Source organism: Talpa europaea (assembly GCF_964194135.1).
Source record: "Talpa europaea genome assembly, chromosome: 1".
NCBI lineage: Eukaryota > Metazoa > Chordata > Mammalia > Eulipotyphla > Talpidae > Talpa > Talpa europaea.
Genome location: NC_140073.1, coordinates 118,310,758 through 118,333,594, shown reverse-complemented (window position 1 = coordinate 118,333,594; position 22,837 = coordinate 118,310,758). Strand labels below are relative to the sequence as shown.

The following is a 22,837-nucleotide window of genomic DNA, read 5'->3' as shown; positions in this document are numbered from 1 at the left end:
TAATAAAAAAGATAAACACTCTATTTTCATAAATTTCTGTAGTCACTTTATGTTTTTGCCGTCAAACAAAGCCAAGCAGGAATAAGTGAGCTCCAGAACTTTTGGCATAGTTCACCTAAACAGTTTTTGTTTGTTTTCTTACCAGTTAAGGACATAACTCCTATATTGTCCTTCTTAGGACTGAGCAAATAAGGCAATGCCAACTTTGGCAATAACTTATATTTTAAAAATTGAGGCTTCTGAACATTTTCAAAACATTACACTGAAGAACCTTTAATTGGTAGAAATAAGGTTTTGTTTAAGCTTAGCAATTTTATTTATTTATTTATTTTAAGATTTATTTATTTATGCATACAAGAGGTAGGGTATAAGCCAGAGATGTGGGGGGTGAGATGATTCACCAGAGACAGAGTGGGGAACAGAACAGGCAAATGACTGAAATACACTGCTGAGGGGAGCAGCGGGGGAGACAGGAGAGGTCTGCTGCACCATGTGTTTTCTCCCTGGCCGGCCAGGGATTGAACTCCTGCTGCAGAGGCTGGGGATTGCTTCATAGTGCGATGCTTAATCCCTTGCACCACCAGGGAGGCCTAAGCTTAGCTATTTTGTATTTCATGTTTGTCTGAAAAGGTTTCCTAATATGCATATACCAGAGAGCATTAAATATACAAAATAAGTTAAATTTGTAGTTCAAAATGCCATCTTGAAACAAAATGGCAGTCTAGAGAATTTTCAAGTCAATGTGACATTTTATGGGTTTCTAGGGAATATATAACATGAATAAGGTATTTTAGAGTCTTTGGTTTTATTTATTTATTTGTTTGTTTGTTTGTTTGTTTGTTTATTTTAAGTTTTTTTTTAATGCATACAAAAGCTGGGGTGTAGGCCAGAGGTGTGGGGGACTTGTGGGAGGTGGTGGTGAGAGGACTCAGCAGAGACAGAATAGGGAGCAGAACAGGCAGACTGACTGAAATACACTACTGAGGGAGCAGCAGGTGAGACAGGAGAGGTCTGCTGCACCATCTGGGTCAACTCCCTGGCTGGGGATCCAACTCATGCTGCAGTGACTGGTGATAGCTTGATAGCACTGTCTTTAACCCCTGTGCCACCACAGAGGCCTAAGGGATTGATATTTTGTAACCATTCCATATCAGGATGGAATGTATTTATGTCCTGATCTAGTCTTGATTTAGAGGCCCATGTGAACATCCTTGGAATTCATAGCTGTTGTCAGTGTGAGTTGCAGATAAAGTAGGCAGGTGTGTCTTGGTGACAGAAAGTGGTAAGATGCATGTTGAATTACAAGCAAGTTTATAGAGAAGCTCAGTGGTTCTCATGGATCTGCCTGAGAATCTTGTACTATTTTATAGTGTTAGTCATAGTACAGATCAGATTCCTGAATAGTCCTCATAATATAAAGAGGTGTAACACAATTTGGGCCTTATAAAAACATACAGTATGTCAAAAGCACCTTCCATTTTGGATTTTCTGAGGGGATAAAGGGTTATTCAGCACACCATCTGTTCCATCTTATATTTATAATAGTCCTCATTCTCCAGGGCATTTTTGATAATAGATAAGCAAATAACAGGTAATATGAGAGGAAAATTGGCAGGGAGTCATGGCATACGTGAGAGAAATAAAAATGGTGTGAATTGAAGTCCTGGCAAATAGTATTTCATGTTTATCATCTGTGACTTGTTTTTGTTTTTTTTTTTGTGACCCTATTTATTAAAAAAAAATGAACAAAATTATTAATTAGACAGTGCTGTGGGGGCCTCCCTGGTGACTCAAGGGGTTAAGCATCAGCACTATGAAGCAATCCGTAGCTACTGCAGCACGAGTTCGATCCCCGGCCAGGGAGGTGACCCACATGGCACAGCAGACCTCTCCTGTCTCATCCGCTGTTCCCCTCAGCAGTGTATTTCAGTCAATCTGCCTGTTCTGCTCCCCACTCTGTCTCTGGTGAATCCTGTTACCCTCCCTCACCTCTGGCCTGTAATCCACTTCTTGTATCCATAAATAAATAAATCTTTTTTTTTTTAAAAAAAAGACAATGCTCTGATTCCTGGAATCAGAGTGATATATTGCTAAGAGTCACTGCACAGAAGTCTCATTTCCATCCATAGTATAGGGGAACTGGACTGCAGGGACATATGGTTGTCCCCCAGGTCAATGGGATGAAATCAGACTCTTAGTAAATCTTGAAGGAGAACAATAAACCAACCCTTCTCTTACTAGTCCCAATTAGGAACCAACTGGCAGATAAGTTATAACAGACAAATTGATGGATATTACTAACAAAGTTGGTTGGGGAATGTGATGGGGCTTGCTAACTTTTGACCCTACAATTAATAAGAATTGAGAACCCAGTCACAGGAGCAGTAGTTCTCTGCAGGTCTCCCTACATGGCTGAGCCACCCCTGTAAGAGACCACATGTGGTGCCAGAGAGAGCTTAAAGGGCTCCAGAGGAGGAAACGTCCAGATTTCTTTGCTCAAATTCACAGGTCAGAAAAGCTTCTCTCCACTCACATCATTTCCTGTGCCTTTAGTCCTGGGGAGAAGAGTAGACACCTCCTCCTCTCGTGGAAATATCTTCTTGTTTCCCCACTAACATTAAGTTCATCTTAGCATCCTTCCAACCTGTTTTTGCTGCATTTCTTTTCATTTCCTTTGTTCTCTCCCTGGCTTGGAGTGTGGGGAGTTTCTTCCACTGTGTTGATTGTAGGCAACCATCATTTTCTCTGCATTTTCTCCTGATAGTTTATTTCAACCACATATGGTAGCCTTAGGGATATAACAGTTATGTTAGTTATACCCATTTATAAACATAAAATGTCTTACTGTGAACTGAGTGTTATAGTTTTATGGTTTTCTGCTTGGTTCTTCTTAAATCTTTTGGTGAAAATCCCATCCTGTTGTTGGATTGACCACATTCTTTTGAGGAAAAACAAGCTCTAAAACAAAATGCAGAGCAGATGTAAATCACCACAAAGTTCTCCACCTAATCTTTCACCATAAGTGATATTTTTAACACGACACAGTACCCACTGAGTTGTTGATGTGCTGAGTGACAGAGAGTTCCTTGAGGACTGCACAAACCTGGCAATTATGGTCTTATAGATACTTTAGTTACAATATTTTTTTATACCTAAAGGAGGAAATTCAATTTTCTGCAAAAACCATCTCCATGAATGGTGTGGGAAAAGAACCAAAAAATAAAAGGAAAATATGGGCCTATAGTTTAGCGAAATGAAACAATAAATATATCACCTACAGGACAAGTAATCATATCAAATGTGCACTCTGAGGCTCTTCGTATATGAAATGTGACTTAATATACCAATATGAAAACATGTCAGTGAAATGTGAGTTTTTCAAAAACAGTTTATATGCATCATCAAAGATGCCAACTTATTTTCCACCTGCCAGTTCTTTTAGAGCCTCACCTCCTAAGACTTCTCCTTTCACAGGAAATTTAGAGCCTGTCTGAAGACAAGAGTGATGTTTGAGGTTTGGGTAAGGGGCCAGGTCTTTGAACCCTTGGAAGAGAAAAGTATCCTCATTTTATTTACAATCATTTAATTTTCAAGGAAACAATTTCAGGACTCTGCCAACTTTTTCCTCAGACCTACTGTAAATAATCTTTGCTGTAACATAATATTGTAACTTAACTTCCTCAGTTAAGATCTAGAGCTGACCATTATGCCGTTCTTTCCATTTTGCCGAGAACATGACAGTTTTATGAAGCCCCAGAATTTGTTGTTTTTTTGTGTTATCTCACAACCGAAGCTGCCTGGCATATAAGAAGTGGGAAGGAGGTGTCCAATGAAAGAACGGATGAATCATTTTTGCCAGGATAACAATAATCTTTTAAACTTTCTTCAGAGCTTATAAAAATTTATTGTATTTATTTGTTTATGCACACAAGCACTGGATTGTAGGCCAGAGGTGGGGAGGGCGGGTATGTGTGAGATCATTCACCAGACACAGAGTGGGGAGCAAAACAGGCAGATCTACTAAGATACACTGCTGAGGGGAGCAGTGAGTGAGACAGAAGAGGTCTGCTACTGCCATGTGGGGTAGCTTGTATTCTTCCTTCCTCCCCCTACCTGACACACACACACACTGAAAGGAAGTTTTACTGGTTCTTCTGTGTCCTGTCCAGTTTGGTCCCATTGGACAGGTATTCTAGACCTGGAGAGGAGCTCTGTCATCATTGGCTGGATCACTGTCATCATTATCATAATCAAAGACATTATGACAATTATATAGTTTATAAAGTAGAATAAATTAATGCCCATAAATACACCAAGGTGGGGGCCTCCCCGGTGGCGCAGCGGTTGAGCGCTGGGTTGCAAAGCTGCCCGCAGCCTCTGCAGCACCTGTTTGATCCCCGGCTGCTCCCCGGCCACTGGGGGAGGGTCCCACATGGCCCGCAGACCTCTCCTGCCGCCCGCTGCTCTCCTCAGCAGTGTACTTGGGTCCTTCTGCCTGCTCTGCTCCCCGCTCTGGCTCTGGTGGATTCTCTCACCCGCCTGCGCTTCTGACTGTACCCAGTGCTTGTATGAATGAATAAATAAATCTTAAAAAAAAAAAAATACGCCAAGGCTCTTTTATAAATTTTATTATGTTTTCATTTAAAGCAGTTTATATTTTGCTTATATATTAAAACGATTTTAGTTTCAAAATTATGAAGAAGAGATCTAACAAAAGGAATATCATTTTTTACTTTTGCAAAATATTTCAAAATTCAAATTTTTGGGGGGCAATTATGAGTGAAAAGTCAAAAGTTGAACTTCTGTCAAGAGAGGAGATGGGCCTCCCTGGTGAGGAAGAACCCTCTTCCGCCCTGCAAGCCAGGAAGATAATTATTTCCGCTTCTACCCCAAATATTTGACTGATTTGCAATCAATGCAATATTATTAACTAAACACAATGGTAAATAACTTTTTGAACCCAAAAGAAAAACACTTAGTCAAATCTATTGATTACTACAACATTATGAAACATGATAGTCTTGGAGTAATAATAGAGAATTTTACCTTCTACCTCTAAGTAGAAACCTGTTTTACTTATTTCCTAAGAAATAGATTCCAAGTTTGCTTAGAAATATTTACAATTATAAATTTACAATAGGTAAATTTTATTTGCTCCATAATATTGATTGTTAGAATATCATTTTTCATAATTAAAATGATGGGGAAGTGAGCCTTTCCAATTTCTTGCTTGACCTAGTGAACTTTAGGATTTGATGGTACTTCGCATGTCAGTCTTATAGGAAACCAGCCTCTCTGCCCTTGTTATATGGCACACAAAAGGCAGCACAGTACAAGGAAAGATTCCCAGACAATGAACTAGGGAAGAGGGCTGTATAGTGTGACATTACTTGATGATTTCATGTGAGGTGGCAAGGAAGATAGAGATAGAAAATCAGTCATACCTTCTGTTGGCCTAAAAAAGATAAAAACCTGGCAAAATAATTAAAACAACAGCACACATGAAGATCAGTAAAAACCATCCAGATGCTTTCAAAGTAGAGAATTTCTATAAATCCTTCATGTCATATTTTTTTAAAGATTTATTTATTTATGCATATAAGAACTGGGGTGTAGGCCAGAGGTGCGGGAAATTTTAGGATGACTTTAAGTATCTACTCACTCCTCTCTTTCTGCTCACCCCCTCCCCTTCAGTCTCATTTACTAGTAAGCTGCTTTAATGAAATTTTGTTTCTAAACTCCTTATAAGAAAAGATTACATGAGATAAAATAATGAACTGTTAGTAACATGTAAAGATTCTTCTAAAGGTAAATCAGGCTTTACTGTCTAATTTCAAAAGAATAATTCTCAGAGCGTTGTCCCTGGACTGCAGTATCTGCTTCACCCAAGAACTTATTAAAAATGCAAATTCTCAGGCTCAACCACAGACCCACTTTAACAGAAACTCTGGATGGGGCCCAGCAAACTGTTTTCAGAAGCTCTGCAGAGGAGTCTTCTACACACTATAATTTTATTTTTTTCATACTTTTTTTTTAAATTTTATTTTTATATTCCCCATGCAATTGCAAACCTCTTATTTTGACCCCAATCTCTCCTTTCCCTGCCCCCCCATAGTATGTCTGGTTCATAGTTGTTTGTTGATTACACACTATAATTTTACATTCACTGCCCTAATGTTGCTAAGGGAGATTGGGTGGGGGGTGCTTTTATTGAATTGCTTGGAAAGTAAGATCTTTCAAAAGTTCCCTCTTCTCATTCCAGGTCCTGTCCACATAGAAGCAAGATTTTTGGAATTGTGAAAAGAACCTGGACTCAGATACCATTTCTAATAGGCTTTTCTCAGCTGTGAGACCTTAGGGAGACTATTTCATTCCTATCCGCCTCAGTTTCTTCATCTTTTTTTTTCCCTAAAGATTTATTTATTTATTTGTTTGTTTATTTATTTATGCATAGAAGAATTGGGGTTTGGTTAGGTCAGAGGTTTGGGGGTGGGGTGGGATAAAACGATTCAGAGTGGGGAGCAGAACAGGCGGATCTACTGAAATACACTGCTGAGGGGAGCAGCGGGTAAGACAGGAGAGGTCTGCTGCGTCATGTGGGTAGCTCCCTGCCCTAGGGATGGAACTCAGGCTCTAGCAGTGATAACTCTGAGACTAACCCCCCTAAGGCCATGAAGGAGTCCCACCCTCAGTTTCTTCATCTTTGAAACTAAACCACCTGTAATCATCATGTGATTTATGTGCCTAACATATAAATGACACTAAAAAAAACCCCACAAAATTCATTTCTTTGCTCCCTGGGCACTTGGACAGAATGGCGCTGACTGAAGTCACCCTGGCTCATAGATATCCTTTCTGTACTAGCTGTTTCTTATTTCACATATCAGCCCTTCTTGTAGGGACATAAACATAAATAGTCTGGGGTAAGTGTAAATAAAGTATGTTTAAACAGATGAAAGATGATGTTCATATTTAAATTACTGACAAAATCAAACTTTGCAATTTCTTTTATATTGGTCAAATGTCAATTTTGGAAATATGGCTATTTCACATTGGAATGTCTAGGAAGACATTTTCCTGATATTTCTAAAAGAACATTTGTCAGGAAGTTAAATAACCTGCTAATGACCTTGATAAAATTTAAGAAGACTGTTTGGCCATGACTGGGTCTGGGTACATTTCCTAAGCAGTGGTTGAGCCCAGAACTGATCCACAGTCCTGTTGAGGTGCTGGGAGATGCCATTCATGCCTCTGGGAGAGCCTGGCACCATGTGATTACTTGGATGCCCTCACTCCCTGGAATAGCTCTACTGGCTATGCCTCTTGGGGAGCACTTTGAAGTTCTGTAATCCAGTCTCCATGATATTTTTTTTCAGCAGGGAATTGGCATAATAAAAAGTTGCTTTTGTCTCAACAATTTTCTCAAATATAAAATCCACTGTATAAAACTTTTTGATTTTCATCCTCAGTTCCTTGAAGTGCGTTCTAAATGATCACGATTGCCTTGCCCATCAACATATGTAAAAGCCCCAATTTTCCAGTTCCTGTCTGTTGCTGACAGATTATCTACTTTGAAATTTCTTTTTTTTAAAAGATTTTATTTATTTTTATTTATTTATACAGCACTGGGTACAGTCAGAAGCACTGGAGGGTGAGAGAATTCACCAGAGCCAGAGCGGGGAGCAGAGCAGGCAGAAGGACCGAAGTACACTGCTGAGGGGAGCAGCGGGTGGCAGGAGAAGTCTGCGCACCATGTGGGACCCTCCTCCAGTGGCCGGGGAGCAGCCGGGGATCGAACCGGCGCCGCAGAGGCCCGCGGGCAGCTTCACACCCCAGCGCTCAACCGCTGCGCCACCAGGGAGGCTCCTACTTTGAAATTTCTTCACCGCCTTTGCTAAAATGTCTAAAGCAGTCAGCAGTTTTTCACAAAGATCAGAGTTCTGTCAGCTAAACATTGGTTAAATAAAATTCTGTAAAATGGGGGTTCCCTGGTAACGCAGGTAGTTGAGCACCACGCTGTGAAGCTGTCCGCAGCCTCTGCAGTGCAGGTTCAATCCCGGTCTGACGGCGAGGGTCCCACATGGCACAGCAGACCTCTCCCCTCAGCAGTGTATTTCGTTCGTCTGCCTGTTCTGTTCCCTGCTCTGCTCTGTCTTTGGTGAATCCTCTCACCCTCCCACACATCTGGCCTGTACCCCGGTACTTGTGTAAACACAAAAATCTTAAAAAAAAAAATCTGTAAAAGAGAAAATAAGAGAACCAAGTACCCATGGCCCATTTCCTTCTGGGCATCTTAATTTACCCTTCCCTTAATTTTTTCTGTATGTACACCTTTTTGAAATGACTCATTTTTAAGGGGTACAGCTCATTCACTAGTGTAAAAGTTACAGGGCAGGAAGAGAGGCAGCCCAGACCCCACAAACCTGCCTGCCCTAAATAGGTTCTGCCATCCGCTGCATCAACACAAAACATATGATATTTTAATGGGAAGGAACTTTAATACAATTAGGAAACAATACAGAAAAGGCAAAGAATATAGTTTCTAAATCAAGTACCCAAAGTTACCTGTCCCCTCGTGGATAAAAGTCCACCCAAGCAGGATTGGTTCAGAGCAAGGCCCCAAAGCCTGCCCCAAGTCTAAAGCATCTTCCAGTGGGGACCCACAGAAAAGGATCAGAAACCACCAGGCAACTCTGGAAGGAAAGGCGCAAAATCAAAATCAAGACAAAAAACACCATTGTCACCTCCTCACAGGTCTCTCACCCACATCTGTGTCAAACAGTCCACGATCCAAAGGCAAGTGCAGTTTCTTCACGTGTCTCTCGGCTCCATGTGCCTCCTCTAGGTCTCCTTCTGGCTCCCCATCCTGCTTCCTTCCTTCTCAGTCTCCTCTGCAGCTTCTTCTCTCCCTGCTCAGCTCCACCCTCCCTTGGATGGGGCAGGAAACCTGGAACCTTCCACTTTCTTGCGGACCACACTGTTACAATCCTCCCTTCTAATTTTTATTCCACCATATCTATGGTAGCACAGATCTCAGGGTGTAGTCTTAGGAGACAGTCTTTTTTCAGGGTTACAATGTGTGTAAGAGAAGCAACAATTAGTCAGCAGCATTGTCCATGAATGTCCAGTATGACAGTTTTCCATTGCTGGAAAATAGTCCATTATCCAAGCCAAAAGAAAAAAAAAAAATCTGGAGCATTAGCTAAAACAAGAAAGAAAATATATCAAAATCACAGGAAATATAATCTTAAAATTGGTTGAACTTATGTAAAAAAAAACAAGTTCTCTGAACTTTGATCCCAAATTGTTCCAACAGCATAGCAAAAGTTTGCAAACTAAAACTACTCTTAACCCATATTACCTATTTTTGCATACAATCACAGGGCAGAATAACTAAACAGCAATTTTAGCTGGCTTTGTTGGAATACTCCACACAGCATCAGAGCAAACTCTTGACATCTGGTCCACGTAGGCTTCAAGAACAAAGTTGGTCTCACCAGACTCCACCTGGGCTTCCTCTTCTGCAGGTACCAGAGCTTTTTCATTTTCTGGGTTGTCCAGTCCTGCCAATGGAGGCAAGCTTCCTCACCTTTGGAGGTCTCTGGAACCCTACAAATAAAGCAGCAGGTTCTCCTCTTCTTGGTTCAGCTCTGCTTAACTCCCTGGAAGAACTCCATTCAAAGCCACCCATTGAAACTCATCTCCAATTGTTTATGTTTTAAGCAGACAAAATCCCTATGGAAGTTATGCAAAATAGACACTGACACGAGGAGTAAAAATTACTACCACTATTTTCACGCTGTGTTGGTATCAAGGGGAAAGAAAACGCAAATACAAGTTAGCTCTACTGAAAAAAGAAAAAAAAATTTAACATTGCTGCAGGTCCTGGTGGGTCAAAAGAAGAAAACTTTGTTGAATCAGAACAAAATGCCACAAAATTTCCAGTATTATGTCAAAACTTAGTAAAAATCAGGTGTATCTCCAATAGTCTATTCAATCCTTCGTAGTAAAATTTTTTAACCCATCAAAAGTTCCATCAATAAGAATCTGTTGAGGCCTTTTCTCCCTATTTTTTCCAGAAACAATTTCTGTAGATATCAAACAATTGAAGTATACAATATTACAAGGCAACAATCACCACTGACAGTTTACATGCATATCAGGTACTGAGAGGTTTATACACGTTCTAGAAAACCAATGTTAACATTTCTGTACACGTCAAAGTTTCCCATTATCCCAAGTGACAAGGCTTCCCTTTCAGTTTTACTTTACTAGGTAAACCAAATAGGACAAATTCATCTAATGCCTTTCCCAGGAGGAAAGGGAGAAACTTTGTGGAGTGTCTCAGGAGCTCTACTGAGGTTCCACAAAATTTCCTTAGATCAACCAAATGACAGGCTACCAAATTTTTACTTGAATTTAGATTTCTGGGAAGCTTTGCCAAAATATCAGAAAACAGCAGAAACAACAATATTCAATCTCTGTGAAGGCACCGCCTTAGTTCAGTAGTACAATGTTGACAATCGAACCATAACTTTAGTTTTTCCTCATAAATGGAGACTCTTTTTTTTTTTCCAATGTCTATAGGCACCATGTATACCAATTTTTCAACCCCTAGAGGCCAAGACAGTTAGACACAAGGACATACAGACATACAACACACAGAGAAAGACAGTTTTTTTAGTTATGCCACGTGGAATATATTACGTAACTACAGTTTTACCCATAGACTCAGAAAAAAATGTCAAAGCCCCCCAAAAATGTGGAGTGTTGCTGGCAGAAAACAGTTTCCAGTTGTCATCCTACAAGCCTAAGACTTTGGAAATAGGAAGGAAAAGTTTTATTAATCACAAGAGTCACATGACCTTGTCACTTTAGGGTTTTTAGTGTTCAAGCCTTTTTATTGGAAGCCAATCCTGAGGTATCCAGTACAGCAGCTGAAAGAGCAAAATCAGCAGTTATTTTTTTTAAAGATTTATTTATTTATTTATTTATTTATTTATTTATAGAAGCACTGGGTACAGTCAGAAGCGCGGGAGGGTGAAAGAATTCACCAGAGCGGGGAGCAGAGCAGGCAGAAGGACCAAAGTACACTCCTGAGGGGAGCAGTGGGCAGCAGGAGAGGTCTGCGCGCCATGTGGGACCCTCCTCCAGTGGCCTGGGAGCAGCCCGGTTGGAACAGGTGCTGCAGAGGCTGCGGGCAGCTTTGCAACCCAGCGCTCACCAGTTGCGCCGCCAGGGAGGCCCAGCAGCAGTTATCTTTTAAGCAAAAGGAGTCATCACTTGTTAGCCACCAAGCAGGCAATCCTTGGGTTTCCTGGAACAGAACCTGAAAAAGCAAAATCAAAATATCAGCAATTAATTTTCAATTAAAAGGAGTCATCTCCTTTCTTCCGTTAGTGACTCTGGGACAGAAGCTGAAAGAGTAGAATCAACATCAAAGCACAGAATACACCTCCCCCACACTAGGGAGGGACAGTAACAACACAGGTATGAAAACCGGGCACAGTTACATGATGCACCATAAAGAGTGCTTTCCACAACAGACCTTCCTCAGTAGGAAGCGGAAACTTAGAATCTTGTCTTACACCAGCAAATTGAACAAATCCAGGTTTCAAATGGAAAACATGCCCAAAACAAATAATGTACACAAATTCACAGCAGTAAATCCTTTCAGACACAGACAAAATCTTTTTAATTTTTCTGATCCAGACTTTGCAAAAATTCAAGTTATCTCCAAGAATCCATCAAGGCTACCAGCAATTACCAGTGACTGCTTAAGGCTACTCTTTCCTTAACACCCAGGCATACATTTGCTCAGTTAAACACCACTGCTCCACAGTTGGCTTGCAAAGCTCCTCAGGTAGAGGTCAGGAAGTAATGGAAGACAAAGCAACATATCACTGAAGAATCATTAGTGCCTTTAGAAATGCTAATGAGACAGCAGAGATTACAAAAAGAAAAAAAAGGTCCAATGTCCTAGCAACAAGAACTTCTGAATTTTAAGAGCCTGCCAAGTGGCCTCAGACACCAACTTTGATCTGGTCACATGTTCCAACCTACTACCTAATCTTTTGAGTAAAACTGTTGCACAGAACAATTTCCACAAAATCAGATCTCTTAGTAAGTTACTACAAACTACACACAGACACACAGAATCTTCACAAAGCACAAGCCAGTTTTTCAACAGCAAATCTACATATGAAACAAACATACTAGAGAAACCAAAACTCACATTTGCGCTTATGGTAGCCGGTGCCATAGGGAAGCCCAATTTCCCCACGGGGCTGACTAACCACGGATGGCTCTGTCCTAAATCACGTTGGGCACCAAATCTGTTACCGGGCAGGGAGAGGGGCACCCCAAACCCCACAAAACTGTCTGTCCTAAACCTGTTCTGCCATCCGCCACATCAACACAAAACATAGGAGAATTTAATGGGAAGGAACTTTAATTCAATTAGGAAACAATACAGGAAAGGCAAAGAATATAGTTTCTAAATCAAGCACCCAGTGTTACCCGTCCCCTCATGGATAAAAGTTCGCCCAAGCAGGATTGGCCCAGAGCAAGGCCCCAAAGCCTGCCATAAGCATCTTCCAGTGGGGACCCACAGAAAAGGATCAGAAACCACCAGGCAACTCTGGAAGGAAAGGCGCAAAATCAAAATCAAGACAAAAACTGCCATTATCACCTCCCCACAGGTCTCTCACCCACATCTGTGTCACAGTCCATGACCTAAAGGCAAGTGCAGTTTCTTTATGTGTCTCTTGGCCCCATGTGTCTCCTCCAGGTCTCCTTGTGGCTCTCCATCCTGCTTCCTTCCTTCCTCAGTCTCCTCTGCAGCTTCTTCTCTCCCTGCTCAGCAACACCCTCCCTTGGGTGGGGCAGGAAACCTGGAATCTCCCCCTTTCCTGGGGACCACCCTGTTTCATAAACTGTATGCCATAAGTAACTTGTGTTTCCTACATGAAATTTCTCAACTTAGTTGTCACTACTTACTCAAATTGGATTTGACTTCTCTTTAGATGTGCCTATCTTAATATTTAAAATATTGCACTCCAGGGTCTCCCTGGTGGCACAAGGGGTTGAGACACAACCTATGGAGCTATCTGTAGCCACTGCAGCACGAGTTCTATCCCTGGTCAGGGAGATGCCCACATGGCTCAGCAGACCTCTCCTGTCTCATCTGCTGCTCCCCTCAGCAGTGTATTTCAGTAGATCCACCTGCTCTGCTCCCCACTCTGTCTCTGGTGAATCCTCTCACCCCCCCCCCATATCTCTGGCCTCTACCCCAGTTCTTGCATGCATAAATAAATCTTTAAAATAAAATAAAATAAAATATTGCACTCCAAATTTTACCAGTCAGCATTTATTTCTCAAATGCCTATTTTAAAAAAAAATAAAAGATGAATTCTCTTCTTTAAAAAGCCATACATGCTATCAAGGAAGGAGAGCACACCCAGATGGAAGAGTGAAAGAAAAAAAATTAATGAATTTGGTTGATGCTGAGAAATATTTTGCAAAAATAAACACTGTTCAAGGGGAACTAACTAGAAATACGAACAGGTTCAGGGAGGTTACTCAAAAAGACTTCTGGGAGGCCATGCAAATTTTTTTTTGGTTTTGACAAAGGCAAGTTTGAAGTTGTGAGAGGACATATTCCACAAAGGGGTTATTGACTTTTCTGAAGTTAAAAAGGGAGGGAAAACAGATTTGATTTTAAATAGTTGTAGAATAATAAAAACAATTGGCTCATTTTTTTCTCATGCTGTAAGGTTTAAGATGAATAGAAAAACATATTTAGCAAACAATGTATTATGTTTATTCTTCACTTCTTCCTTCTAATATATTGAAAACCTCAGCTACATTTTCTTTATACAGAGTATCTCTGAAATGTTCTAACACTGACTTTTAAAAATTGTTTTGACCTCCAAATTTTACAAAGTCATCTTCTATTGAATTCATTTATATAACTTTTGGCTTTGTTTTCTTATATTACACTGAATAATTGTAGACCAGGCTACAATTATTTTAAGTTTGTATACTAACTTAATGATTCCCTACTGCCATGTGGTTTTTGTTGTTGTTGTTTTGTTTTTAGTTTTTCATTAATCCTTCCTTCTGAAAAAATTTACTGCTGTCATAAACTACAGTTTATGGCCATTTTAGAGATAAAATTCCATAACCTTGCACTAGCACTGATCTTTATTTAAGTGCTGTCAAGTCAAAGCTGAGAAATGGAAACCACTATCTCCCTGTGTTCTCTGAAGTGGGAGCACTTTAGAGCACTTTTTTATTTCCTTCTTCCTATTGACTTGAGAAATGGCTGAATTAAAGCAATGAAATATTTCCATGATGCAGCGCAAAGGTGACTTCCTGTTTTGTTTTAGGGTTTGTTTCCTTTTCTTCTCAATGAAGGCTGTGTTTTCTGACATTCTGCAACCCTTTTGCTCAGTGATTTCCCACTGAAAGGGCAGGGTGCAAGGTCATTCCATTTACAATATGCCCTGAAAAGGGAGGAGGGTGTACAGGGAGGAAAAGAGATGGCTCATTAGTGGAATGAGCCGACCAGGAGGGGCATCCGTTTTCTATTTTCCTCTCTAGATGAAACTCTTTTGGGTGGAAAGGTTTTTGTTGTGATCACTATCATCATCATCATCACTATCGTTTTATTACCTGTGTGGTGTAATTTTCCTACACATTTCTCTCGTGTTAGGTGAAATTGTTGGCGAGAAAAGTTATTTTAGTAAGTAAAATTACAACTAGTGTCTGAGTACTTTAAACTTAATTTTCACTCACGTTCGAAAAGCAAAATCAAACATTTCTAATTCTGTCGGGTAAAGACAAAAATTTAAAGGGAAAAAAAAACCCACCAAGCTGTTTCTTGCTTCTGGTTATCTATTTGCAATTAATTATGCACAGCTCTTCCCTTTTTATGAAAGTTAACCGCCCCCTACCTAGTTATCCAAAAGATAGACCTCCGTAGTGCGGAGCTCTGGGTTGATGAGGCTCCACCACTATTTCCCCAAGGTCCATGTTTCCTGCAATTTGGACCTTTACAGTGACATTGTTTAGGTCTTTCCTCGGGGCTGATATGCTGCGGAGCTGGAGATCGCGGAGGTGAAGCTGCAATTTGTTTCAAGGAAGTCGCTGCGGAGAGCAAGGGACTCCAGTGGGTTTCCAAGAGGGGCCCCGGGGGAGCCCCCCCGTGGGGACTTGCGGTGTGTGGGGGGGCCCTTCTTTGGAGCCGGAGGGTCTGGCGAGCGTGGGGGTGGGGAAGAGGCCCCAGTCCCGAGTCTGCGTTGTCTAGAGTTTCCGCATCCTCACAGCTCCTCAAGGCTTCCCCACCTTCTCTTCCCCCACCCCAGCCCCAGCCCCAACTCCCTTCCGGGGAAGAGGGGTAGGCGCTGGCGGGCCCGGGCAGCCTCGGGGGTGGAGCTGCCCCTCCCGCCCGAAGGTGGGTCCGTGGAGAGCTGCGGAGCCCAGGCTCAGACCGCCCGTCGAGGCTCCTCCCGCCCGCCCGGGTGCTGCAGCGGCGTCAGCAGCAGCGCACACCAAGATTTGGATGTTTGCTCAATCTACAGGATTTGCAAACTCTTACCGCCCCCATCCTCCCCTTTAGGAGTTGTTCTCACTGGATGCCTCTCATTCCCACCCCACCCCCACTTTGGGGGATTTCAGGCTTCTTTTAGCACCTTTTTTTGCAACCCTGGGGACTTGACATCCCAGAGCTCTAACTACCTCAGCTGAATTCTACTTTTGTTTTTCTTTCTCCCTCGTTTCCTCTTGTTTTCCTCTCATCTGATTCATCTGCGAAGTCTGATGTTTCTGCCAGGGGGAGAGGAATAAATAGATGCTGCTGCCCCAGAAGGCTTAGACGTCAGGAAAGAGCAGCCAGAACTGCAGTAGCGACAGGGGCGGCGGCGCCTGGAGCTCGGCGAAGCTCGTGGGACCCCATTGGGGGAATTTGATCCAAGGAAGCTGTGAGATGGCCGGGGGGAGGAGAAGCTCCCAGATCATTGTGTCCACTTCCAGGGGGGAGGAGGAGACGGCGGAGCGGGCCTCTCGGCGTCCTCGCCACTGCTGCACCCTGCCCTGTCCTGCCGGGATCATGGCTTGCGGCGGCCCGGGAGGGATGCTGCTGCTGCGGGCCGGGCTGCTCGCCCTGGCCGCGCTCGGCCTGCTCAGCCTGCTCAGCGTACCCGGAGCTCGGGCTGCCTCCTGTGAGCCTGTGCGCATCCCCTTGTGCAAGTCCCTGCCCTGGAACATGACCAAGATGCCCAACCACCTGCACCACAGCACCCAGGCCAACGCCATCCTGGCCATCGAGCAGTTCGAAGGACTGCTGGGCACCCACTGCAGCCCTGATTTGCTCTTCTTCCTCTGTGCCATGTATGCACCCATCTGCACCATTGACTTCCAGCACGAGCCCATCAAGCCCTGCAAGTCGGTGTGCGAGCGGGCCCGACAAGGCTGCGAGCCCATCCTCATCAAGTACCGCCACTCGTGGCCGGAGAGCCTGGCCTGCGAGGAGCTGCCGGTTTATGACCGCGGCGTGTGCATCTCTCCCGAGGCCATTGTCACCGCAGACGGAGCGGGTGAGTCTCGGGCACTCGCAGCCTCTCCTCCAGCACGGCAGCCCCCTCGCTTCAGGAGTCCTTGTTTCTTGCCTTTACTCTCTAATTCTGTGAGGTTTTTTTTTTTGGGGGGGGGGGAGGGGAAGAGAACTTCTCTCATTCTTTTCCTTAATTATTTTCCTATCAAGCAGTGTTTTTTTTTTCCTTTTAATTCACCACCCTGCCAAACTCATGCGTTCTATTGCAATAGGTGACCTGCCTTTCTAAAACACATCGTTCCTTCCCCGCCCATCACACTTCTAGCTACACTGACCCTTAGCTTTCCGCTTTGCATGGTGGAGTAACCACGTCTTGTGTAGTGATGCTCTTTTCTTACTTAATTTGTTTACAATTACTGAGCATTCTTGCCTGATTCTCTTGTATTCTTGGTCATCATTTCCTATGTCTTTAGTGTTTTAGCTGCTGGTCAAGATTGTGGGGAGAAAACAGAAAAGTGAGGCCTTATTTTCTACTCATTAAAAATACCAAGATAATTTCAGCAACCTTATTCCAACCCGCAGATGTTAATGGTATGTGTTTGCTCAAAACCCAATTTGAGCAATTACCTTCACCTTAAATTTCCCCCTCCTTTCAATGAGATAAATTGTTCTTCCATTCCACACTGAAACAGCTGTGAAACATTGCTATGCACTGCTAATTAGCTCCTGTGACTTGCTCCAGCCACAGAGCTGGCGGAGAGAGAGATTGCTGGGCTCTTTTCACATTCCCACATGCCTTCAAGTCATTTTGTAAATGACATATGGACGAAAGGAGTTATATTTAAGGGGTGTTATCATCATGCACTCATGTAATGTTATTTTTAATCTCACCCCTTATCCTAGTCTTATGCTCTGCAAATAATTTGTCTTTAGTACCTTATTTTATACTCTTTGTGTGCACATCAACCACACATTCATTTCAGTCTTTCCCTACCATAAAACTTTATTGCAGTTCTACATTTAATGGAATAAATCACAAGTTGTTTTCTCATTAGTGTGGGGTTAATTATAGTCATAATTCTTAAGATCCCCAACTAAAACTAGTTCATAATGGTCTGCTTAATTCTAACTCTATGTCACTTCTCCCAATTAACCCAATGCTTGAATTTCACCCTTCACATATACTTTAAAAAGAAATCCTTATTTTTCTCTTTTTTACGAATGGTCCTTGTTCATACCCTCGTCAGATCAAATCTGTTCTTAGATGCATTGCCTTGATTGCTTCCACCTCTGTTCACTTTTTGGGGATCAACTTTTCTGCCTCTCAATTTATACAGCCTAAAAGGTCCTTCATTCACTTCTAGGTAATAGTTCTTGGTTGTCAGGGAACTGATTTAGAAAAATTGTTTTCTATGCTCACTGATTTCCTTAATAGAAAGTGAGAGAGGAAAGGCAAAGGGCTTGTCCAAATAGCTAAAAAACAAAAATTAAACCAAGAAATTTCATAAAAATTTCAATGATCACTGCAATTAGTACATTATTATCCTTAAGATATACCTAGTATCTTACTGATTTTTAATGCAGAACCAAGAACTGGTTATGTAAAATAATGGGAAAGAAATGTATTTTTTTATTAATCTTTGGGCATTCTTGAACATTTGTTCTCACTTATGTCACAGGCTCTGCAGACTTTAGAAGCATCAGTCAGTTGCTGCTGGGGTCTGCCAAGCACTTAGAATCAGTGAAATATGGGTACTCCTCTCTGCTGGAGGGCTAGGAATGAGGTGTCTGTGGTTCTTGCTGAAATGTATTTCTCCCCTTAAAGGAGAAGATTTGCTTTTAAATCTTTCAGAGAGGGACCTCAAATGAGTGGGGTTTGGCAAGGTTAATGGCTCGCAAAGCCACAGTCAGTATAGATGGCAAGCATTTTCCCGAAGTGTCATTGTAGACCAAATGTAGAACAATTGCTTCATTGAAGCACACAAATAGGTTATGCATGGAAACAATTTGTCAGTCCAGGGACCTGATTTCTGAGCTGCAGTAAAATGCTATAATATCAGCCTTGCTGACAGCATTCTTGCTAGAAAAGCAAGTCGGGATTAAGTGGCAGTTGGAACCATATTTTAGTGCTTGTGTCCCTCGCCCCTCCCCTCCCCTTGAGACTGGGGTAGCGGGAGGGAGCTGAGGGGAGGTAGAAACAGGGAGTGGGGTGTGTGGGGGATTCTAGCCTGAAGGGTCCACAGGCTTCTAGGGCCAGCTTGCTGAAAATTACATTCTGTATCGTGGGTCAAACTGTCAGGCACCTGGAATTACTTAGAATTACTACCACATGTGGCCAGTTTAATTTACAATGCAATATACTCCTTGGTTCAGTAGGATGTAAGAGTTCATGAAACAGGGTTTATTCCTCCTCCTTCCAAGTAAAAACAGAGTCCCTATATCTTGTGACTGGAATCTATACAGTCAGTTATAAAAATGAGGTATCCCTGAATAAAATGGGACTATCCTTGACATTTCCTTACTGCCAAGAGGGTTTTCAAATCCTACAATTTGCATAGATCTGTTTCCTCAGAGCACAGTGTGACTCCATTAACAAGCTTAGGACACCTTACAAAGCAAAATCTTATTGAAATGGAGCATTGCTTCAAATATTAGGGCAGATGTACATTTATAAAGCAAAGATCATATTCTGAACATCGCTAAAATGTTCACATTAAATGTATTCTTTTCACACATTTTATATTTACTATGGAGTGTGGTTTCATGTATTACTATATTTTCTTTACTTGAGAATCGAGTTCAATTTATTCAGCCAGTTAATTAAGATGTTTAGTCAAACCTTTAATATAGTATTGTGACTGAAGAGCATGAGTTTGGAGTTGGACAGACGAAGATAAATCTTGACTCTGCCTCATGTCTACTGTTATATATAGGAAAATAATAAATCGCTCTGATTCATAAGTTTTCTGATTTGTAACACAGGAACAATATAGCCTGCATTCCATGGACATGGTAAAGATGAAATTAAACTACATATATGGTACCTGATAGGTAGTAAGCACTTAGCAAATTGTTGTGTCTGCTGTTGCTATTTTACAATTTTTATCATTGTTATATCAAATTGAAGTTTTCTTTTGTTGTTGTTGTTTTTTTTTTTTTTGAAATTGTATGTTGCCCTATGCAAATACAGTCTAGAACTTTTTATCAGTTCGGGTCTGGGGAACAAGCTTCACACTGAGAACGCAGATATCTTTTCTAAATATATGAAATTAGTACTGCATTTTATACAATTTTACTTGAATCTCAGACTCAAGAACAAGTTCCTTTGAGAACTTCAGGAAGAAAGAAAGAACCTAATGGATGTCTGTTAGTTATATGTAGTTGATCTCAGAATGTAGAAATGAATTTTTTAAAATGTTGTTATATTTAACAGCAGTTGATACAACACCCATGGTCTGCCCTGCCAAAGGCTTTATAATCACTTCTCAGTCACTACTGGTTTCCGTGGTGGTGTTAACTTGTCACCCCAGCTCTTGCCCAACACATTTCTCCAGCCCCCTCTTGCCTGGCAGAGCTGTGCCAACTTTTCCATGCATGAACTGCTGTTTAATCATTTCTCCACTCTCTGAGAAACAGGCAGCCTTTTCTTTAGCACTGGTCTGCAAATATTTGAGGGGCCAAATACCAAGAAGGAAGAATTATTTAGTGTGATATGAAGAGGAAAATGGAATGGAAAGGAGAAATGGAAATTTTAGATTGATACTAGAGAGAAAACATGATTCTAAGGATCCTTTATCATGTAAAATATTGAGAAGTACTCTGGATGGAGTAAAGTATCTGAGTGTTATGGTATTTAATTTTATTTACAGCTAACCCTATTGGTGGTAGACTATTATGTAATTCCCAAATATTTAATAAATCATTTTGTATATTGTTCCCACCAAACATCCAAATAGCAAGTTGTCTAAATTATATTTAACCTTTCTCTTTCTACTGGATATATTGAAAGAGGCCACCATATAGCCATATAACTAAAAATTAAAAAATAATCCTATACAGTTGATACAACTTAATAGCTTCAGATATGTAACTTAATGTTTGATGTCTGTGTATTTTGCAAAATGATGATAGTAAGTCTAACATCATACAATATCCAACATACAGTTTGACTAATTAAGAATTGATTATATTTTCTCAACTTAGAGAATATGACCCTTTTAGAGTTTTTAGCTCTTAGTCAAAACTCTGAAGTTGCCATTAATGCTATACCTTGAGTTAGTCTTTTGACATTGGGAAATGTGTCACAAAAGAGCTATTTATGTGAAGAGATAAATGGGAAAGCACAATATAAGTGCTAAGCAACATGACCAGGAGAGGACAACCTCGAGATGGGAATCATTAACTGCTGCAGAAAAAGAATAGCATTCCACGTGTTCTAGGTTCTGTTCAAAATGTTAACGTTATGCGGGCCTCCCTAGTGGCACAAGGGGTTAAGGACTGCACTATGAAGTGATCCGCAGCCTCTGCAGCATGAGTTCAATCCCCGGCAGGTTGGGGAGCAACCCACATGGCACAGCAGATCTCTCCTGTCTCGCCCGCTGTTCCCCTCAGCAGTGTATTTCACTCAGTCTGCCTGTTCTGTTCCCTGCTCTGTCTCTTGTGAATCCTCTCACCCCCTACATCTCTGGCCTGTACCCCAGCTCTTGTATGCGTAAATAAATAAATCTTAAAAAAAACTTTAAAAAACCCCAAAATGTGTTATGCGTGTTAATTTATTTAATTCTTATAATAACTAGGTGGTGAGTACTATTATTCCCATTTTGCAGAAAAAGAAGTTGAAGCATGTAGAAGTTAATTGTCCAAGTTCATGAAATTCTTACGAGAAAGAAGGTTTCACACCAGAACCCTTTCTGTACTATATTGCTTCTCTCATGAAGAACATTTTATGGAGAATCTGTGTCTTTCGACCATTTAAAGGATCAAGGTTTTTTTTAAAATCGTATTTTGTAAGCCTGTTTATATTCAGCTTATGAACATATAAGACAGCCTTGGACAATGGATTCCAAGAGATAAGATATTATATTTGCTGCACTTTTGCCATGACAGAGACTACACATTCCAGATTCTCACATGTTACCCAGAGCATAAAGTATTAATACAAATGTAATCACTCTTGTAAAAGTACTGATTTTGAGTGTCAATGAGAATGGATAGCTACAGCATCTGTCAGCATGGTGCTTTGCCAATCAGCACTGAGTAACTCAGTGTTACTCATTTGAGGATGCTCTCTTAACTAGAACACTGAACTTTATATAATTACCATTTTAATTACCATTTATCATTACCATTTTCTGGGAGTATAGAATCATGAAAAAAGTCAATGGCAATTTCTAATCATTACCACATCTATTACTTGCACTAGCTTGAGTAAGCCCTGGATGGTGTATTATTTACTGTACTTACACCCCCGTTTTGTAACTGGAAGTTTGTATCTTTTGATGTCCTTTACCTATTTTGTCCACCCCCACTTCTGCCAACTACCCCAGTCTATTCTCTTTATTTTTAAGGTGTATGTGTGTGTGTTTAGGTGTCATATTCTAAAGATGTTGAAGTATTTGTCTTTCTCTGACTTATTTCACTTAGTGTAAATACCCTCATTTGTTTTCACAAATGGTGGGATTTTCTTTTCATATAACTGAATGATTATCTATTGTATGTATGTATACCACATTTTGTTTATCTGCTGATGAACATTTGAGTTGTTTCTTGGCTATTGTAAATAATGCTGCAATGAACTTGGGGGTGCAGATATCTTTTTCAATTGGTGTTTTGTTTTGTTTAGATAAATATCTACAAGTGACATTGCTGTATTACATGGTTATTCTATTTTTAATTTTTGAGCAATCTCCATACTGTTTTCCGTAGTGGCTACACCCATATACGTTCCTACTGACAATGCGCAGGGTTTCCTTTTCTCCATATCCTGGCCAACACCATTATTTCTTGTCTTTTTGGTACTAGCTAGCCATCCTAACAGTTGTGACCCACGCTCACTGTTGTTTTGATTTGCATTTGCCTGATTGTTAGTTGAGCACCTTTTCATATACCTGTTATCATTTGCATGTGTTCTGAGATTGCTTTCCTAATGTTCTCCTTAGGCCTAAGAATTTGAATGCATGCCAGTAAAATGTGATAAATCTATTCTGTGAAGTGATAGGTGGTGAAGCACAGTGTAAGTGTTTAACAACAACAACACCATTACTAGGGGAGGTGTGTTTGTTT

At 41.1% G+C, this 22,837-nt stretch overlaps 1 protein-coding gene across 1 annotated transcript in view; it reads left to right on the top strand.

The window, feature by feature from the left end:
* Window positions 1-16,111: 16,111 nt before the first annotated feature.
* Window positions 16,112-22,837, top strand: part of FRZB (frizzled related protein) — a gene marked incomplete at both ends in the record, with an annotated part of 33,146 nt that continues 26,420 nt past the window's right edge. The window contains one exon of the mRNA XM_084229568.1: window positions 16,112-16,598. Within this exon, the coding sequence (XP_084085694.1) occupies window positions 16,112-16,598 (487 nt within the window). The remainder of the gene's footprint in view (window positions 16,599-22,837) is intronic.